Source organism: Aphelocoma coerulescens, chromosome 7, assembly GCF_041296385.1.
Source record: "Aphelocoma coerulescens isolate FSJ_1873_10779 chromosome 7, UR_Acoe_1.0, whole genome shotgun sequence".
NCBI lineage: Eukaryota > Metazoa > Chordata > Aves > Passeriformes > Corvidae > Aphelocoma > Aphelocoma coerulescens.
In genome coordinates this window covers 10,507,818-10,524,906 of record NC_091021.1, presented here as the reverse complement: position 1 = coordinate 10,524,906, position 17,089 = coordinate 10,507,818, and the positions used below count along the sequence as shown (strand labels likewise).

General features: G+C 40.8%; 1 protein-coding gene across 8 annotated transcripts in view; it reads left to right on the top strand.

Annotated features, from left to right (window-relative positions):
• The window catches only part of HECW2 (HECT, C2 and WW domain containing E3 ubiquitin protein ligase 2), a 180,213-nt gene that overhangs the window by 151,641 nt on the left and 11,483 nt on the right, over positions 1 to 17,089 (top strand). For all 8 annotated transcript variants that reach the window (XM_069022049.1, XM_069022050.1, XM_069022047.1 and 5 more), the window contains 6 exons: positions 909 to 1,018; positions 6,794 to 6,914; positions 8,957 to 9,070; positions 12,672 to 12,824; positions 14,877 to 14,975; positions 16,688 to 16,817. In XM_069022049.1, coding sequence (XP_068878150.1) covers positions 909 to 1,018; positions 6,794 to 6,914; positions 8,957 to 9,070; positions 12,672 to 12,824; positions 14,877 to 14,975; positions 16,688 to 16,817 — 727 coding nt within the window. The remainder of the gene's footprint in view (positions 1 to 908; positions 1,019 to 6,793; positions 6,915 to 8,956; positions 9,071 to 12,671; positions 12,825 to 14,876; positions 14,976 to 16,687; positions 16,818 to 17,089) is intronic.

The window sequence follows — 17,089 nt, the reverse complement described above, 5'->3', positions numbered from 1 at the left end:
CTGTCAGAAAGGATCCATTAAAAAAAAAAATCCAGGTAAAAAGAATTTCTAGATATTTGTTTGGTGAACAGACTTAGTAAGAAACATCTTTTACTTGAATATTGTTTTCATTGCGTTGGACAGTAAAAGATTGGCTTGCAGTTCTTTCTATAGCTCAATTTTTGAAAATAATTTTTACATGTTATCTCAGCAGTTTATTTGTGTTGTGTTTCACATTCAACATACCTTTTCATACCACATCCATTCTGATATTAGATATTCTGTCCCTTTTTAGATTTGCTTGTGTCAAATTTGGGAAAAGACTGAAATTTTAATATATATATGCGTGCATACACACACAGATGCAGTGATTAGGCTGCAAAATGTTTGGGTTTTTGTCACCTAAAAAGTTGTGTATCAGTAATAGATGAGGCATGAAGTAACTCAGCTGGAACAGGCTAGATGTGATACCTGTTTCAGCAGGAGTGTCATTAAACATAAAATGTCATGCCAACAAGCTTGCCATTCAATACACTTAACAAGTTCAGATGTGATTCTTAATCCTGGAGGTTTAGAATGTTTCTGAATAAGGTCATTGACCCCTTTGTAATGAGAATACAAAAAAAAAACAAAAAAGAGGGCAGTCCATGAATTTTCAAGGCTGATTAACTGTGTTTTAACCTTGAGAACAAATACCCAATTATGTATAGCAATGTCCCACAAAAGCAGCAGTTACTGCTTTCCACTACTTTCAAAATATGCTTGAGGAAATGGCAGTAAAATGTTTTGTAGCACTGTAGGTATGTGTAGTGGAAATAGGTGAGTGACTACCAAAGAGCAGGTTAATAACTAGAGCGTTATCCCTAGAAAGTGAAAACTGCCATTTATTCAAATAAACATGTTCTTTCTTCTTTGCTCCTTTTTGCCAGCTTGTTTGAGGAGGAAATAATGTCATATGTGCCGCCACATGCCTTACTTCATCCTAGTTATTGCCAGTCCCCGAGAGGCTCTCCGGTGTCTTCGCCTCAGAACTCTCCAGGTAAGTAGCTCAGGCAAAGCTTCTGCAGGGGCTTCATGAAACCACTTCTCATACTTGATAAGACAGAGTTAGACCTATTTTTGAGCAAAGTCAACAACTACAATTGTATTTGTCTGTCAAACTTGAACCTTTGCCGTGGGCTCACAAGATACTTTGTTGGGTGTATTACAGCTTCAGGGGTTGTGATTTTGTTCTGACTTGTAAAAAAACATGCAAACTTGTTTCTCATGGATGTGAAACAACTGAGTTACTGCTCATGCCAGCATCCTGGTGCCTGGAGAATTAAAAGCATAGGTCTAATAACTGTACATTAAAATGGCAGTGTAATGTGGGGCAATGAGGGACAATTTTGTGTAAAGACAGCTTGTTATCCTTTAACACGAGTTCAAAACGTCGCATACTGCAGCTGTCCGAATACTCATGTCAGAGTGGAATGAAACTGGTATCTCAGATTCTAACTAAGTTGCCGATCTGTTACAGCGAGGATTACTGTAACACGCCTATATCAAACCAGGAGTCCCGTGGAAAAGAAATCTATACGGACCGATTCTTGGTAGATGTTTCAGAGATGTTTATTTCCCCAGCTGCATGGCCGGGCTCTGCTGAGGAACTGCTACAGTCAGGACCCGAGGGTCCTTCGCCCGCGCAGGGGAACACAAACCAACCCATGGGGAACGAGGCTGACCGGGGCAGGGAAACCCCGTGTGTCTGTGCCCTCAGGGCTCCCAGGGCTACAGGGCGGGGGGAGGAGACCCCGACATTTCACCCGTTTTATTTTAATAAAAGGAGAATGAAGACAATTGGATTAACATAACAAGAACAGTTTCAAAACAAAACAAGCCACCCTCCTGAGTCTTTAAATGTCCAAACAGATTCTGTGGAACATCTTAGGGCTGACAGAAGGGAGACAGAACTCTCTGGACATGCCTGTGGGGAAACTGAGGCAGGAGAGGGTTTAATTTCTTCCCTCCCCCTTTTCATCCCCCCATCGGCATCGGAGAGGAGTTGTAGGAAAATGGAATTGTATAAGGAAGCCATGGGGTGAAAAACGGATTAGGAATAAACTGGGTATAGGGTAAACTTAGGAAAGGGTTCATATTGGGTATAGGGTAAAAGGGGAAATTAGGCTGTGGGTAGGGAAATTGCTGGAGTGGATATTGTTTATAATTTTGTGCATAACGGCTGCCTTTGATGGGAATACCTCCAGGCCCAGTAACATTTGCTGCTTGTAAACCCTTCTTTCCTTGCACTATATCAAATTGAACAACTTCCCCATCTCCTACACTTTGCAGGTAATTTTTAGGGTTATTCCTTTTAATGGCAGTTCTATGGATGAATAAATCTTCCCCTGTATCATCTCGTGTTATAAATCCATAGTTGTTTTTGACATTGTACCATTTCACAGTTCCTGTGACTTTGGTTGCTAGAACTTCTCCTATCACGTGCTTGCGTGTTTGTCGTGGGTGCCGGTCCCGCGTGGCCGCCGCCTCGCCGACTCCGACGTCTCGGCCGGACCCCCGCGTTGCGGCCGCTCTGCGCTCTCTGCACGGCCCCGCTCCGGCGCGTGTCTGGGCTCTGCACGGCCCCGCTCCGGTGCGTGTCTGGGCTCTGCGCGGCCCCGCGCTGCCATCGCCGCTGGCTCCGTGGCCTGTGAGCGGTTCCGCTCTGCAAACTCCACGCTGCTTTGAGAGCGGCCCCGCTTCGGCTCGGCGCTGCGCGGCTTCTCGTGTCGCTGTGGAAACCGCCGCTTCTCCCTGCATAGGGCTCTCTGAGCCGGTCGCTCAGAGCGGCCTGCCACGCTGACCTCCGCTTCCTGGCTGCTCGTGGCCCACGGCACCCATGGCGCCCGCGGCGTCGCTCCCTCACTCGCGGCCGGGTGGCCGGGGACTCCGAGACAGGGATGGGGTCCGCGATAAGGCGCGCGCTCCCGAGGGGGCCGGGCACATCCAGCGCAGGCACCTCCGCTGGCACAGCTGCAGTCATGCGCTCCTGGGGTGGCCACCACGCGGTCTCGGCCACGGGAGAAGTATGATCTTCTGCTTTAGGGGTAGTGGGGCCATACAAATGCTCCTGAAGAGCGTCACTGACTATAAAGGATCCACGGGCAGCTTCTATCGCTCGTCCATCCCTTAGATCTCGTTCCAGAAACACTCCTGATAATATCTAGGAGGTTTGATATCAAAAAGTAAGTCTCGAGAAATATAGGGGAACCCTTTGAAAAGCCAGATAAAAAAGTGTTCAAGATCTCCCGGTTCCAATACTTTTTTGTTTTGTTGTTCAAGGATCCCTTTTACTTCTAGATACATTTTTTTCTGTGGCTCAGAGAGCCCCATTTCCCACGATTCTTCCATAGTCCAGATATGGAATAGCAAAACAAAACCAAGAAGAGGAATCCAAAGTTTCCAGGGTTTACTCACACAAATCAGTCGCTTAGGGATCGGGGATCATTCTGCCCTCAATTGTCCACCATATGTTACAGCGGGGATTACTGTATCACGCCTACATCAAACCAGGAGTCCCGTGGAAAAGAAATAATATATATACGGATTCTTGCTAGATGTTTCAGAGATGTTTATTTCCCCAGCCGCATGGCCGGGCTCTGCCGAGGAACTGCTGCAATCACGGGACCCGAGGGTCCTTCGCCCGCGCAGGGGAACACAAACCAACCCATGGGGAACGAGGCTGCCCAGGGGCAGGGAAACCCCGTGTGTCTGTGCCCTCAGGGCTCCCAGGGCTACATGGTGGGGGAGGAGACCCCGACACCGATCAGAACTAAATAATTGCAAATATGACAAGTTCCATTTGAAGGCCAGGTTTATAGATGTTGCTGTGCTTAGGTTCCTCAAGACAATAGATAAGCAAATCGGAAGTGGCTTAAAGGGGATTTCTACAAATTTGAGAACAAAAGTATAAATAAATAGAGAACGTTTGAGGTGTAAGCAGCTCTAGGTATTTCCAGACAACAAGAAGTTTTTATCAGAAAAAGAACTGTGATTGTCAGGGGCCTTTCCCAGTCAACAGTAATAAAAGGCTTTGCCTTTTCATGGAACCAGATTAAATGCATTCATAAACATGTGGTAGCTTTTCCTGCTGTTGGACAAAGGACCTCTGTAAGATCTGTGTGAAGAAACTATCTGAAGACTTTAATGATCTTATGGCATTCTGCAAAGCAGTGAAATACAATATTCACATTTATTAATATTTTCAGAATGTATATGGTTTAGATATAACTGTTTCCCTTTATTGAAAAGAAGGGAATGATGAAATCTACATGTATGCATCTTACTTCCAACTGCAAACCTGGCAGTCTTCTATAAATAAAACCAGTTTTGGCTTCCATAGTTAAGATTTCTTAATCACTGGTACATGCACCAAAGCATGCTGGGCATGGCTTCATTCCAACAAAGTAATTTCAAAATACATTCAGTCTTTAACGTGTGCTATTCTCATTTACTCACAGTAGCAGCAGATACTAGAGGATGAACAGTGATGGTTTTAGTCTCATTCTCCTTAAAATTGTAATCTTTCTCCTGTCTCATAGAAAAATATAGAGAGACTATTGAATCTCCCTGTCAGTCTGCAAGCATGCACGTTTGTGTTGGTGCACAAATGACTTTTTTGATGAGAAATTGTAAATAGCCCATGTTTCTATGGAGGCTCTGTTTTTTCTCATAGCTAAGCTGGCTGTGCTGCACTGCACGAGGTGGCGTGTTAAGGATCCATTGTTCAGATCAGTCACAATCACTTGTACTTTCTCTTTTGGGAAAGATGAATAGTCATGAAGCAACTCTTTATATCTGCTTTAGAATATAGTCTCTTTGAAAATCAAATATGATTATCACATCACTGGTGGTTTTTAGCTCTTCCATTAACATCTTTTGTTCCCAAGGTGGAAGTAATCACTATTAAGTGCCCAGGAATTTCTTGGCACATGCATCTCATTTGCAGTGAGGACTTGTCATGTGCTGACAGAATATTATGATGCTGATTTCTGAACCATGAAGTAATGTGTTATCAGATTCATGTTTTGTGGTACCCTTCAAAAAAACCCAACTTCCTTCAGGGGTTAACATCAAAGTATATTTTTGTTGCCTTTTTCTGGTGGCTGCATTTTTGTACATACTTTGACCCAAAGCACAACAAACAAACAGAGGTAAAAGGCCAATAGTTAAAAGGCTGTTTACAAATTCTGTAAGTTTTCAGGAGATTTCAGCTAAGGGTACCTTTAGAACCTCTTGGTGCTGTCAGTAAAAGAGGAAAACCACTATAAATGAATCAATGACCACGATCTGTTTTTCCAGAGGGGTCCTTTGTGTTCCTTCTGGAGCCCTGCCGATTCCATGATATTTACTATTCCTCCCACACTTCACTTCAAGCCCAGAACAAGTGCCAAGTGTCTTTCTGGTCAGACAGGTCTTTTAAAGACCTGTTAAGTGGCATTCAGTGTTATTAGTGAGCTCACTCGTTCTCTCTCTGATCTCTGCAGAGATACACTCTGCAGCTCCTTCCAGCCCCCACTTCCGCAGGATGTGCTGTTGGCTTTTCTGTCAGACCCACAGGCTTTGTGGCTCCACGGGCTGCTCTGCTTCCCCTCTCTCTGCCCACAGGCTGAACGGATGCACCTCCTCTCCTTTATTACTGAAAACCTTACGTTCCCATGCCTACCCCCACAGTAGCAGTCAATGTTTCTGTATTGGCTTCCTTTCATGCCGGGAGCCAAAAACTCGCATAGGGAACTGAGTTAACAGACAGAACTCTGCATAAAAGTGCTGCTGAACTGTTCATTTGCGCTTTCAGTGCATTGTAGGTGACCACTAGTTGCAGAGAAGTAGTTGGCAAGTTATGTGTACGTTTGGGCATGAAAAATTTTAAATGTCCTCTGAATTTTTTGTGGGGGATGTCTACACAGCCACACAGGGAGGGAGTTTGACTGCCTCCTTGGCACCTTGCCTTGCAATCAAATCGGTGGAAGTAATTTATCCAGGGAGGCAGTGGAAGTTCTAATGATGGTCATTTTCAGAATAGATCAGACTAAACACCTAATTTGTATATACTGGACTTGTACATGCAATTGTAGGGTATGCCTTTTTTTTTTTTGGTGTACAGATCTCACCTCTCCTTGCTTTTAAGAAATTGACCCTCAAAAACAGTTTTTCAAAATTAAATTATCTTAGATGACGATTGTGTATGTTTCTTGCAGCCACAGGTTAGAAGTTTCACATACTTATGTTTCATAGTCTTTCCATTCTTCCTATATTTTTCTTCCTTGTTACTTCTCCGAGGAAAAACTTCTACTAAGGAATTTCCAAATGTTTTCCTTCTTCCTCTTGATGTAGTCAACAGGGGCAATGCAGAGTCCAGTCTGTTTATGCTTCATTCCTGAGTTGTTGTTTTCCCTGATAATATTAAAACCAGAACAGAATAGAACATTTATCATATGAACTGTTATAAAGGTTAGACATAAAGTGTACTTGACAAACAAAAAGTAAAGTCTTTCTAGTTGCTTGTGCTGTTTTTTTAATCCATCTTTTGCATTGACCTGGATTTGCTCTTTTAAGATTAACTTTTTAAAGATGATACTATTGGAAGTGAGCAACCAAAAAATCTTGGATGCAAAGCAGATTTGAAGATATGCAGATTTTACTCTTTCTAAAGGTGATTAAACCAAACACATACCATGCATACCTTTTGCTATTAAGGAGTCTTTCCAGTAGCAGATGGGACATTCATCAGTTCATGTCACTGCTGCTCATTCTCTGCTGTTGCTCCCTGCAGGTACTCAGCGTGCCAATGCCCGAGCTCCAGCTCCATACAAAAGAGATTTTGAAGCCAAGCTGAGGAACTTCTACAGGAAGTTGGAGACTAAAGGATATGGACAAGGCCCAGGGAAATTGAAGTATGTTGAAGCATCTCATGGAATTGGATTTCTTTTCAGGCAGCTTGTCTTGCCTTGCACATCTACAAGCTTCTTCCCATTAGAAGGAATGCAGATGTTACGGTCACCCAGGCATTTCTGGGAATATAAAACCTGTAACAAAAGACCTAATGCCAGCATGTGATTCATAGCAGAGGATACAGCAAGTTCTGAGCACCTCTGTGTTTCCTCCATCTATGTTTTTGTACAGACAGTATTACCAATACGGTGCCAAAAAGAGCTTTGGGAAGAGGCCTGCAGAACAGGAGGCATCTGAATTCTTCCATTAGAGTAACTCCAGTGATACAAAATTATATTTTCTCATATCTTTTTCCACTAAAAAGAATTAGGCTTATCTTTTGTACATCATTGCCTCTATGGATACCACAGTCCTCTTTAGTAAAGAGGATTCATACATTAAATGTTATTAAATTCTAAAGATTTCCTTAAAAAACTGCTAATATTTTTATTTTAGCTCTCTGAATGCTAGAGTGCTTAGAGTGAGGTCTTCCCTCCTTCACTTATTTGCTAATCATGTGATTACATGCTGTTATATTAAGGATTAATATAACACAAGATACTTCCAAAATTTTGTAAATTACCAAGTTTTGTGCTAGTTACCTAACTCATAGCCATGAGGCACTAGAACATGATTTAATAATTTCCTCTATTATAAGAAGGAGGTTTTCTATTTGGGGTTTTTTTTGGTGTTTTTTTTTTTATTTCCTTCAGCTAGTCACTTCCCCTATTTTGCAGAAATTTGTGCAAAGCTCAGGCTTCATTCATGTGAACTTGTTACAAGTTTTGCAAAACTGAAATGGGATTAAAATGGTATTGTTTAGACAAGTCTAAAGAGGCAAAGGTTGAGCAGTGTTTGCCTAGAATATAATGAAAACATAAACAGTTAGAGCCTTATCTGTGAAAGCTTTGTCCTGGATGCTTGGGCAAATAACTGGTGAGGAGCATTCACTCCCTGTAAGATCTGTTCCATTTCTTACACCCTTTTTTTTCTGGTCCTTTCTTCCCTGACCTGTTTGCCATCACACTGTAGATTTTTAAGCAGAACAGCTTTCCATGTGAATGGAAGTTTTCTCTGGGTTGCTTTCCCAGGCACACAGTGCTGACCTGTTCAAAGCAGTGCCCAGCACAGCTCCACTGCTGCCTGGGTCCTCTTGTTGCCCAGGTACCTGCTCAGTTCCTGGGCTCTCCCCTTGCAGGATGGCACAGTGCAGGCACTGAGCTCTGCAGGGCCAGCAGGGGCTTTGCAGGAGGCTGGAGCTGGGTTCAGCTGCCTTCCTGCAGCAGCAGCTTCCATCTGACTGGCTCACACAGAAGGCAGTATTTGAATATAAAGCAAATGAAGTTTCAGGAAACTAATTAAACACACTTTTTTTGGCAGAGGATAAAATGTTTAAGTAAGGAGGATTCTTTCAACTCTTATTTTAGATCTTTATGACACTTCCTCACTTTCACAATTTTTCTTTCAGAAGGTGCAATGTGTTTTCATATATGATGCTTCAGTGGGGTTTTTTTACAAATTGCCATTCCTTCTAGGTGTTTTGTACCATCACACACTCAAGGATAGTGTTGGGATGTGTGTTTCTGGGTTTACCATACTGTGATTTTCCATGGTTTTATCTTTTTCCATGTATGAGACTGATTTTTAGAGAAAAGATTAGATTCTTGCTCACAGTAAAACTCACTTAAGGGCCCAGCTTTACAAAAGGATTTCAGACTTAATGAAAATGCAGCTTCAGGACCTTTCCCCTTAAGACTTTAATTTAAAGAAGAACCAAGGTAGACAAAACAAAACTACTCTTCTTTGTACAAGGGACATTTTATTGAAATCTAAAGTAGAGCGTTGAAGGAGAAAGACTTACAGGAGCTTCCTGATCTGGATAAAATTATCCAGCAGAAACATGTATCTCTAAAGTCACCCTGTTACTATCCTGCAGTGTAAATTGATGTTTCCAGCTGTGGTTCATGTTCACAAATTGCTGTTTCAAAGTAATTTTGCCCTTCAGATTAATCATCAGGAGAGATCACTTGCTAGAAGATGCCTTTAACCAGATCATGGGCTACTCAAGAAAAGACCTGCAGAGGAATAAACTCTATGTCACGTTCGTTGGGGAAGAAGGGTGAGTAGAACAGGGAAGTATTTGTGGTCTGAGAACTGTGTTTTGCAGCTCCTGTTTCACCAAACGTGTTGTCTAGAGTGCAAAGAGGAAGGACTGCAGTCAGGAAATGCCACATACATAAGCCTAGAACATACAGCTGTTCAAGATGGCTTCTTGAGCATTTTGCAATGTAACATACCCTGCCTTTGCAGAAGTAGTGAGTGCTTATGTGAATTTTCCCAATAGCTGGTGTGTGTTTCAGAATGTTGCTGGGAAAGCAAATTAAAAACCAAACAACTTTCTTGTGTTATTCATGTTTCTTTTCTCTCAGTGCTTTTGTGTCTCCAGGGCTTATTAAAAGACAGCTGCTATTTGTTGGAGGGAGAGTGCTTCCAGAGTAGGCTATGGGCTCAGTCCTTGATTTAGCTCCTGTCAGGCACTGGGAGCAGAAAGCCCTCAGTGCTACAGGAGGTGCATACTGCGTCTCCAGGCCAGGGCCTGCATCACAAATAAAAGCAACTGGGCTGTTGCCAGTTGTCAAAAAACCCCCAAATATTCCTGACGCTTCAAAGTCACATTCAGAGAACGCTCAGTCTGTGTCTAATGAAAGTCTAATGTGTTACAGGTTGTGAGATGTGCTTTGCGAAGCAAGCTGTGGTTAGATTTCCTTTTCAAGTGAAACTGAAACAATGTACTATTTGCTGCTTTTGTGTCTTGATTTGTACCCCCTTTGTCAGGTCTTAAAGCTTACTTGCCTGTTGTTGATATGGTTCATGAATTCAAACTTTTCTTCCATGATATTCAGAAAACTGCAGCACAGCTCTTGGAATGCCGTAGTGTGTGCTATTGCCATGCAATGTGTGAGTCTTTAAAATGCAAAGTTGTAATAGAAACATCTCTTACAAGATTAGATAAAATTAATATGTCTTTGAAAACCCCTAAATCCTGTTGTTTGTTTAAAGTTCACTCTGAAGCACTTAGTGTTAATAATGACACAGTGAAGTCTTAAAATAGAGAATGTTGTCAGCTGAGAGCCAAGTGTGGACTTGTTCATATAAATAATATCACCATGCTGTCTGAGGAAAAACTCAGAACTGGAATGGCAAGACTGGTGCACAATGAGATTACACTGCATTGACAGAGGAGGGTGGGGATGCAGGAGTGAGGCCTGTTTTACACAGCCTCTACCAGCCTTAACTTTCACAGCTACAGCCCCAACTCAGATTTAAAAATGAAAGGGAAATTTTTTAAATCATACATGAGATAGAGATGGATTCAGATACACCATCTCCTTTCATCAGACGTCAGACTTTTGCATTTCACCACTCAGCAACATGAAGAGTGACCTGGAAATGGGGGTGACACATCCTGTCCCCATTATATCCAGCTTTACACAAGACTCTAGCCTTAATGCAAAAGAATTAAGAGCAAAGTCAAATTAAAATGACGTCAATCCTTTATTTACAAATTTGTGTTTTTAATGAAGAAAGGATGTGTGCAAACAGTATTGTTTCATCAGAGATAGTGCAAGGATATTTAGCACATCAAACTGCTCATTTGGCCAGGTGAAGAAAGACAGGTCAGGGTGGAGGAGAGGAGGAATACTGAAAGTTAATTGTTTCCTATTTGCTCCTCCTTTTCTAAGATTTTAAGTAGGGGTTTACTTTTGCATTTCTCTTCCTCTTGGTAAAGAGAGATGTAAGTCGTCAAGTAATGGGTAAGGAAATCCTTCCATAATACAACATTTTGGTAGTTATTGATTTATTAGTGTAAGTGGGGCAACTCAGACATGGTTATTGCTGTTCAAGTGATTTCTATCATAAGTCTCATTATGTTTATCTTCCTCAAACCTTCAGTTTCTACACTCATCAGTTGTGATGCTCATTTAATGGTTTTTATACACTCATAATTCATGTGGTGATACATTACGAAAATTTAGATGGAAAGAATACAGTTCCTTGTTTTTCCTAAGTTCTGCAAACTACTAGGAGAAGCTGCTTTGCATTTAAGAATGGTAAATCTGAAGTATTAATGGTGCTTCCTAGGAGACATGAGTCACGTTGCCAACAACATATTACTCTCCTGAATATCCAAATGCCCCACAGTTGCAGCTGTTGTGTGGTTGCATACCTCTTGTATGAAGTTTTCTCGCCCTTGTGCCAAGCCTTTAATTGTAGGATAAATCTGACTGGCAGTGCAGGACTCTCATGATTGATTTATTTAACATGACTCACAGTAACTGCGTACAAAGGGAGCTGTATGAAATGGCTGATAGTCCAGCACACAGTTTCCTTTCTATCTTAGGATTTCATAGTGTGTCTGATTATCCCAGAAGTTTGCAAGAGCCTTCCAGATGACCCTTTACTTGATATTTGTGCCAAGATTAAGATCCAACAGTTGTCCATGGTATCAGACCATTTTTGATTATTTTTTTCTGTAATTTGTTGATGGAATCTATTGCTTCTTGCCAGGGTAAGGATCTGTTTCAGTACTTCATTGCTGAAACTTAACAGAAGTGAAATGCTTCCAAGTGACTGAAGGGAAAATGTTTTTTATTCAGCTGGGGAAAGAGGGTTTGTCCTCAGCTTGATAATGGCACCCAGCCTTTACCTTCCTGAGAGCTTCATCCTCAAAAACAACTCTCATTATGGTTGTCTTCTGTAAAAGTTTATGAGCCAAAACATTCCCAGCAGAAGTTCTATGTGAAAGCTGACCTTCTCTGTGGTACTTCTGTCTGTGCATTGTCTTAGTGCTTGAGTCAAAGATTAAATCTTTTATCTATAAAAGATGTATCTTTCTGTCTCTTTGTTAGGGTTATAATATTCTCTGTTCCCCACTGGAAAACCCCTACTTTTCTCCAACTCTAACAGAGCATTAACATCATACCTAACTCATTTCACTGGTGACCTGCAGAATAATGTCACAATTCAGTCTGAGTGCATTGTCAGCAATGAGTTTGTTTATCGTTCAGGAAGAAGGGGTTATTTAGATTCATTAGTACTGGAATCTTGAAATAGGGGGGAAAAAAAGAAAACAACAACAACAAAAAAAAAACCAAAAAAAAAAACCAACAAAGGAAGTGCACTCTCCAAAAGACATTTAAGTGCACTAAAGTTTGGAAGACAGACAAGAAAATTTAGACCAAGAAACATAAATCACTGAAGTAATCTCAGATTATATTGCTAGGGAAAACAGAAATATTATCCTTCAAATTGTCCTGTGGTTGCAAGTCTGCAAAGACAAAATAGGACCATTGTCTATTTTCATTGTTAATTTGTCAGATGCAGGTAAGTCTGATGTTGGCTCTTTTCATGATTTTCCTCCTTCCCACCCTGGCCCCTCCCAATTATTTGGTTATATTCCTGTGGCAAAGAGGCCATTACAGCTGGAGCCAAAGCTTTTTTCTGAGAGCAGCCCACATGGAGGACTTCATTCCAGTCCTCCAAGCTGTTCCATTTTAGAATAGTCCCTTGAGAGTTCTACATTCTTTGGCATTAGGCAACCTGCATGGTTAAGGGTTCTGGTTAAAATCTTACGAAATTTTAATCAAAATATAGTGTAAGAAATGCAGATTCAAAAAAGTGTTTCTTACTTCATAGTAATGTCAGGTTTCTCTTTAAAGGTTGGACTACAGTGGACCATCAAGAGAGTTTTTTTTCCTGGTGTCCAGGGAGCTCTTCAATCCATATTATGGTTTGTTTGAATATTCAGCCAATGATACCTACACAGTACAAATAAGTCCCATGTCTGCTTTTGTAGACAATCACCATGAGTGGTAAGAGTTATTTTCTTTTTGTTTTTCAGATACATTTTCTGTTACTCCCACTTGTAGAACAGCTGCTCAAATCTGCTCAGACATGTAACATGTAATCTAGTCTTTTTAACCAGCAGCAAAATAATTGCATTTCTTTAGACGTCCCTGGTTTTGGTTTCTCTTGTGGTTTTTCAATGATCTTATTTCTCATAAGGTCAGCAAAATTATGATTTGGAACGTGTACCATGGGATTGTCTCACAACACAACTCCCTGCATTTCTTGTACATTAGCAGTCATTTCATGAAAGCAATATTAACTTATTGTGTATTAGGAAAAAAACAAGAAAAAATAATAACACACTGACTTTTTGTCAGCTAAGGAGATTAAGGGAGATTTCAGGCACATATTACTGTATTTAATTTGTTTGAGTCTTCCTAAAGAGTACAGAGATCTCCTCAGTGGAAAAACCCTGACATCCCTATTGGAAGGAAATCTGTGGTGATATCTTAATTGGGGGTAGGGGGAAGACTGCTGATCATTCAGCTTTGAAACAGTCTGTACATAGACCCATGCTTCTAAAATAGTTATTGAGGATTTTTGCATAATCCCATTTTCACAATTATAAGCCAGGTTAAATCACCCTCAGTTGATTTAAGCCATGGCATCACCATAAATCTGTAAAGCTGTGCTGTGACTATTAACAGAGAATTCTGCTGTGTAAGTAGTTGGATTACATTAATAGTGGAATGACAACTGCTCATCTCTTTAGAACAGATATGTACTGAGTTATTTTCTGAAAGCCAGTTATGAAGAATGAGTATCAGAGGGGAATCTCATTACTAATTTTACAAATGAACAGAAAATTAACTGGTTGGCAGTTCAGTTAATTGAAGCAACCTGCCTGTTGAACTCCAATACTTCAACAGTAAATGGCATAGGCTCTATTGGAAAGGCAGAAGAGCCTGGCAGAGAGGTGAGAGAAAACCCTTATGTGCTATGCAGCTTCTGCCAGCATTTTGTATTCATGCCTGGCTTGTGCAGTGCTGGACCAGAGACTTTGGGAATGAAGGAGGCATGACCCTGATCTCTTTCAGGGAGTGCTGGTTTTGTACAGCCCCAGGGGGAATTCAGAAAATGCAGCTGTGACAAGCAGTTTATGCATGGAAAGGGGAAGGCCCTGCATGTCACATCCTCATCTTGCAAACATTGTACAAGCAGGTATAATAAAGCCCTAATTTTTCCAAGAACAAAAATGTTGTAAAGGATACATAAACAGAAAGTTAAGAAACATTTTCTTTGAAAACAAACACTAGACTTTAATCTAGTTCTATAATTGTGGAAGAGTTTTCACAATGGATCTTGATTCTCACGGGAATATTAGCAAAGACCCTCCTATTTCAAGGTTGCTGTCATTTGATCTCAACCCTGGCAAACTTCCTCCTTACATAGCCAACAAAATGAAGATAATAGGGGAAGAAAGAGAGAGGTGAGACAAGGAGATTTAGATCCTATTGACATAGGGCTGGAGAGCACTGCAATACATAATAAAACTTTCAGGCACTGTTTGTGAAAATATACGTAGAACTCCTTAACCACAGTCAGAAGAGGGAGCAAGGAGCCACTGTAAGCAGGAAAGACAGGCAGCATGAACTGTCAGGCTGGGAAAAAGTAGAAAAACCTTTGGCCTCTCTGTAACATGAAAACAAGTTAATCCTGTAGGGGTGTGAAATGAAAATAGACAGTGGCTATTATTTTGGGAGATAATGCCTTTATAAAGTGGCTGCTCTGGCAGGGGCTCATTGGGTTAATACAGATTTTACATTTTTGAGCAGTTGTAACTTAGGTATCTGAGGGATTTTCCACACCCTGCAGAATTGCTTTTTAAATTTTTTTTTTTCCTGTGCCTGACTGAGAATGTTAAAGAAACCCAAGAAATAAACAAAAAATACCACAATTTAGACATAGCCGTCTGATTTAATAATGCTGTTTGGAAATACATGCAAGTTTTGATGACAGAGCTGTGTACCAACCACGAAGTTTCAGTATCAGAACTGTAACTCTTTCTCTTCCAGGTTCAGGTTTAGTGGTCGAATTCTTGGTCTTGCTCTGATACATCAGTATTTGCTGGATGCCTTTTTTACAAGACCCTTTTATAAAGCCCTCCTCCGAATGTGAGTAGCATTGTTCTGTCTCCTCTTTTGTTTGGTGCCTTCCCCATCAATGATGCCATTTATGATGTTTGATTGACAAAGGAGACAGGCCACTATTTCCAACTTAATAAATTGATTTCAATTCATGAGTTTTTTGAAAAATTTCCTTGTTTCCACTACCTCAGAATGTTGTTTCTGATCAGTATGAGAACCTCATGTTTTGTTTTAGCCCTGTAACCAGCTTTCTTCTACAAAATCTTAGATTTGAAGATGTACAATGAAATGCTGTGGGCTTGTTCCAAATATTAATAGAGTTCTTATTCATTTGTCATGTAGTGACTCACAGGATAAGATATGAATCACTTCATAACTTAGACCGCAGCATCCATTCTCTGAGGTAGACTGATTGTTGGCAATCTCCATTTTGAGGAGCTGTACTTTGATATACTTCAGACTTGGTTTCCAGAACTACTGCTTCTGTTCTGGCTGAAACAATGAGAGCTGTGCTTGCTCAGCGTGTCTGGAACCTAAGACATAATGAACTTAAGGTGCTCTATTTTTTATTTGAAAGCTGGTTTTGAGAAGTCTGGAAGGATTTTTTTTCCTATAAAACATTGCATGTTCGAGTAGTGGGGAGTAATTCATCCATTCCTCCTGCACATATATTTTAAAAATACCTAAATGCTAGCAGCATCATTTTAGTAAGAAGGAGGATTTACCCCAGGTGCACTTTGTGTGGCTGCCAAATTAAATTGTTTAACTTGGTGATTCTCTAAACAGTAAAATTAAAAATGAGGGGCAGCCACTTTTGTACACAGCCTAATTCATGCAACTTCCCCATCCCAGCCCTGAACTTCTGCTTTACTCAGAACTGATGAGCCATCCAGACTGTCTCTACAGATGGGACATGATGCCCAATCCATCAGCTTTGATGTTACAGGGGCTATTACTGCAGGATGTCACTTAAAACTTCTTGAGCATCCAGCTGCAAGTGCAGGGCTTACTTCTGGCTTTATGCTGACCAGGAATGAAGCAGGCAGGTAACCCTGCACCTTGCTTAATGAATAGCCCCAGTGTCCTGTTTCACAGGAAAGGATTTAAGGAGTTAAGAAGAAGGGCAGAAATTGCCACCACGGTATTAAATATTACTAACAGATGACATGTCCAAAGCTTGGAATAGTAACTGTTAAAGACAGCAAGGGACAGTTGGCTTACAAGCTGGATTTGTAAAAGAAGGACAAGATAAGGGAAAGTATGGCAAAAGGTAAAAAGGTTTTTCTGTGGTAAGCTTGATGTCTAAGCAGTTCAACAAATGATGAGAGATGAGGCAGTGTAGCCACGTAAACAAAAAGGACACTGGTTGCTTGTTAAAAAAAATCTTACAATTGCTTTTCTTATTTGAGTTTTTTATCTCTATAATGTATGTGTGTTCATAATTCCTAAATATGCTTCACAGGAAACATGGGGCAGACTCACCATAAGCTTCGTGTCTTCAAATTAAATTCTGGACTTTTGTATATTTACAGAATTACTTTGTGTTACAGAGTGCCTGCAGTTACCAGGCAAATAAACAGAGATTTGAAGTCTTTATTAGTGAGTTGTCTTTACTGATGTTTCTCTTGGCTCCCATTCACAGTCTGTTTTTCAGGACTGTCCTAGCTGAATTTAGTTACTGAGCACAGGCTGCAGCCATCATCTGTATTTGTGTGTTTTCTTCTTCTTTCTTCTGTTAGACTCTGTGACCTGAGTGACCTGGAATATCTGGACGAGGAGTTTCACCAGAGTTTGCAGTGGATGAAAGACAATGATATACACGATATCCTAGATCTCACATTTACTGTAAATGAAGAAGTTTTTGGGCAGGTGTGCAAGTTTCTTAATTTCCTTGGTGCATTCTACTGTTAGATAAACATTTATTTGGACAGAAGAATGAGTGTCCCTCCATGCTGCTTTGAACTTGTATTTAAAAAATTCCTGCTGGTGAAACCAATGTTGAAATCTAGGGAGGAATTATTTGTACCTGCTCAAACGCGTTTTTCTGGTTAAGGAGATTTTCTGGAGAGTATCTGAAATACCAGACTTTAGGATTGCTTTGCTAGAGGTAGTTTACTTGAATTTAATTGCAGTTAAGTTGC